General features: G+C 66.7%; 1 protein-coding gene across 1 annotated transcript in view; it reads right to left on the reverse strand.

Moving 5' to 3' along the window:
- LOC104461227 (forkhead box protein O6-like) overlaps positions 1-258 on the reverse strand; it is a gene marked incomplete at both ends in the record, with an annotated part of 1,184 nt that overhangs the window by 322 nt on the left and 604 nt on the right. The window contains 1 exon segment of the mRNA XM_010072729.1: positions 15-258. This exon segment is cut by the window's right edge and continues 14 nt beyond it. Coding sequence (XP_010071031.1) covers positions 15-258 — 244 coding nt within the window.

The raw sequence follows: 258 nt of genomic DNA on the forward strand, positions 1-258 counted from the left end.
GTAGGGGGACAAGCCCTGCTCCCCTTTCCCGCACAGCAGCGGGTTGTGTCTATGGCCGCGGGCCGGCACCATGGGGCTGGCCTGGGGCAGGGGCAGGTCCCCCAGGACCATGCTCTCCTTGTGCGAGTAGGAGATGGAGGAGAGCAGGTCCTGCAGCGAGGCGTTCCTGTAGGAGCTGACGGGCGAGAAGGTGGCTTGCTTGTTCTCCTGGATGGTCTGCATGGGCAGGCGGCGCATGAGGCTCATGGCCGGCTGGCT

This window comes from Pterocles gutturalis, unplaced genomic scaffold (genome assembly GCF_000699245.1).
Source record: "Pterocles gutturalis isolate BGI_N339 unplaced genomic scaffold, ASM69924v1 scaffold28602, whole genome shotgun sequence".
Classification (NCBI taxonomy): Eukaryota; Metazoa; Chordata; class Aves; order Pterocliformes; family Pteroclidae; genus Pterocles; species Pterocles gutturalis.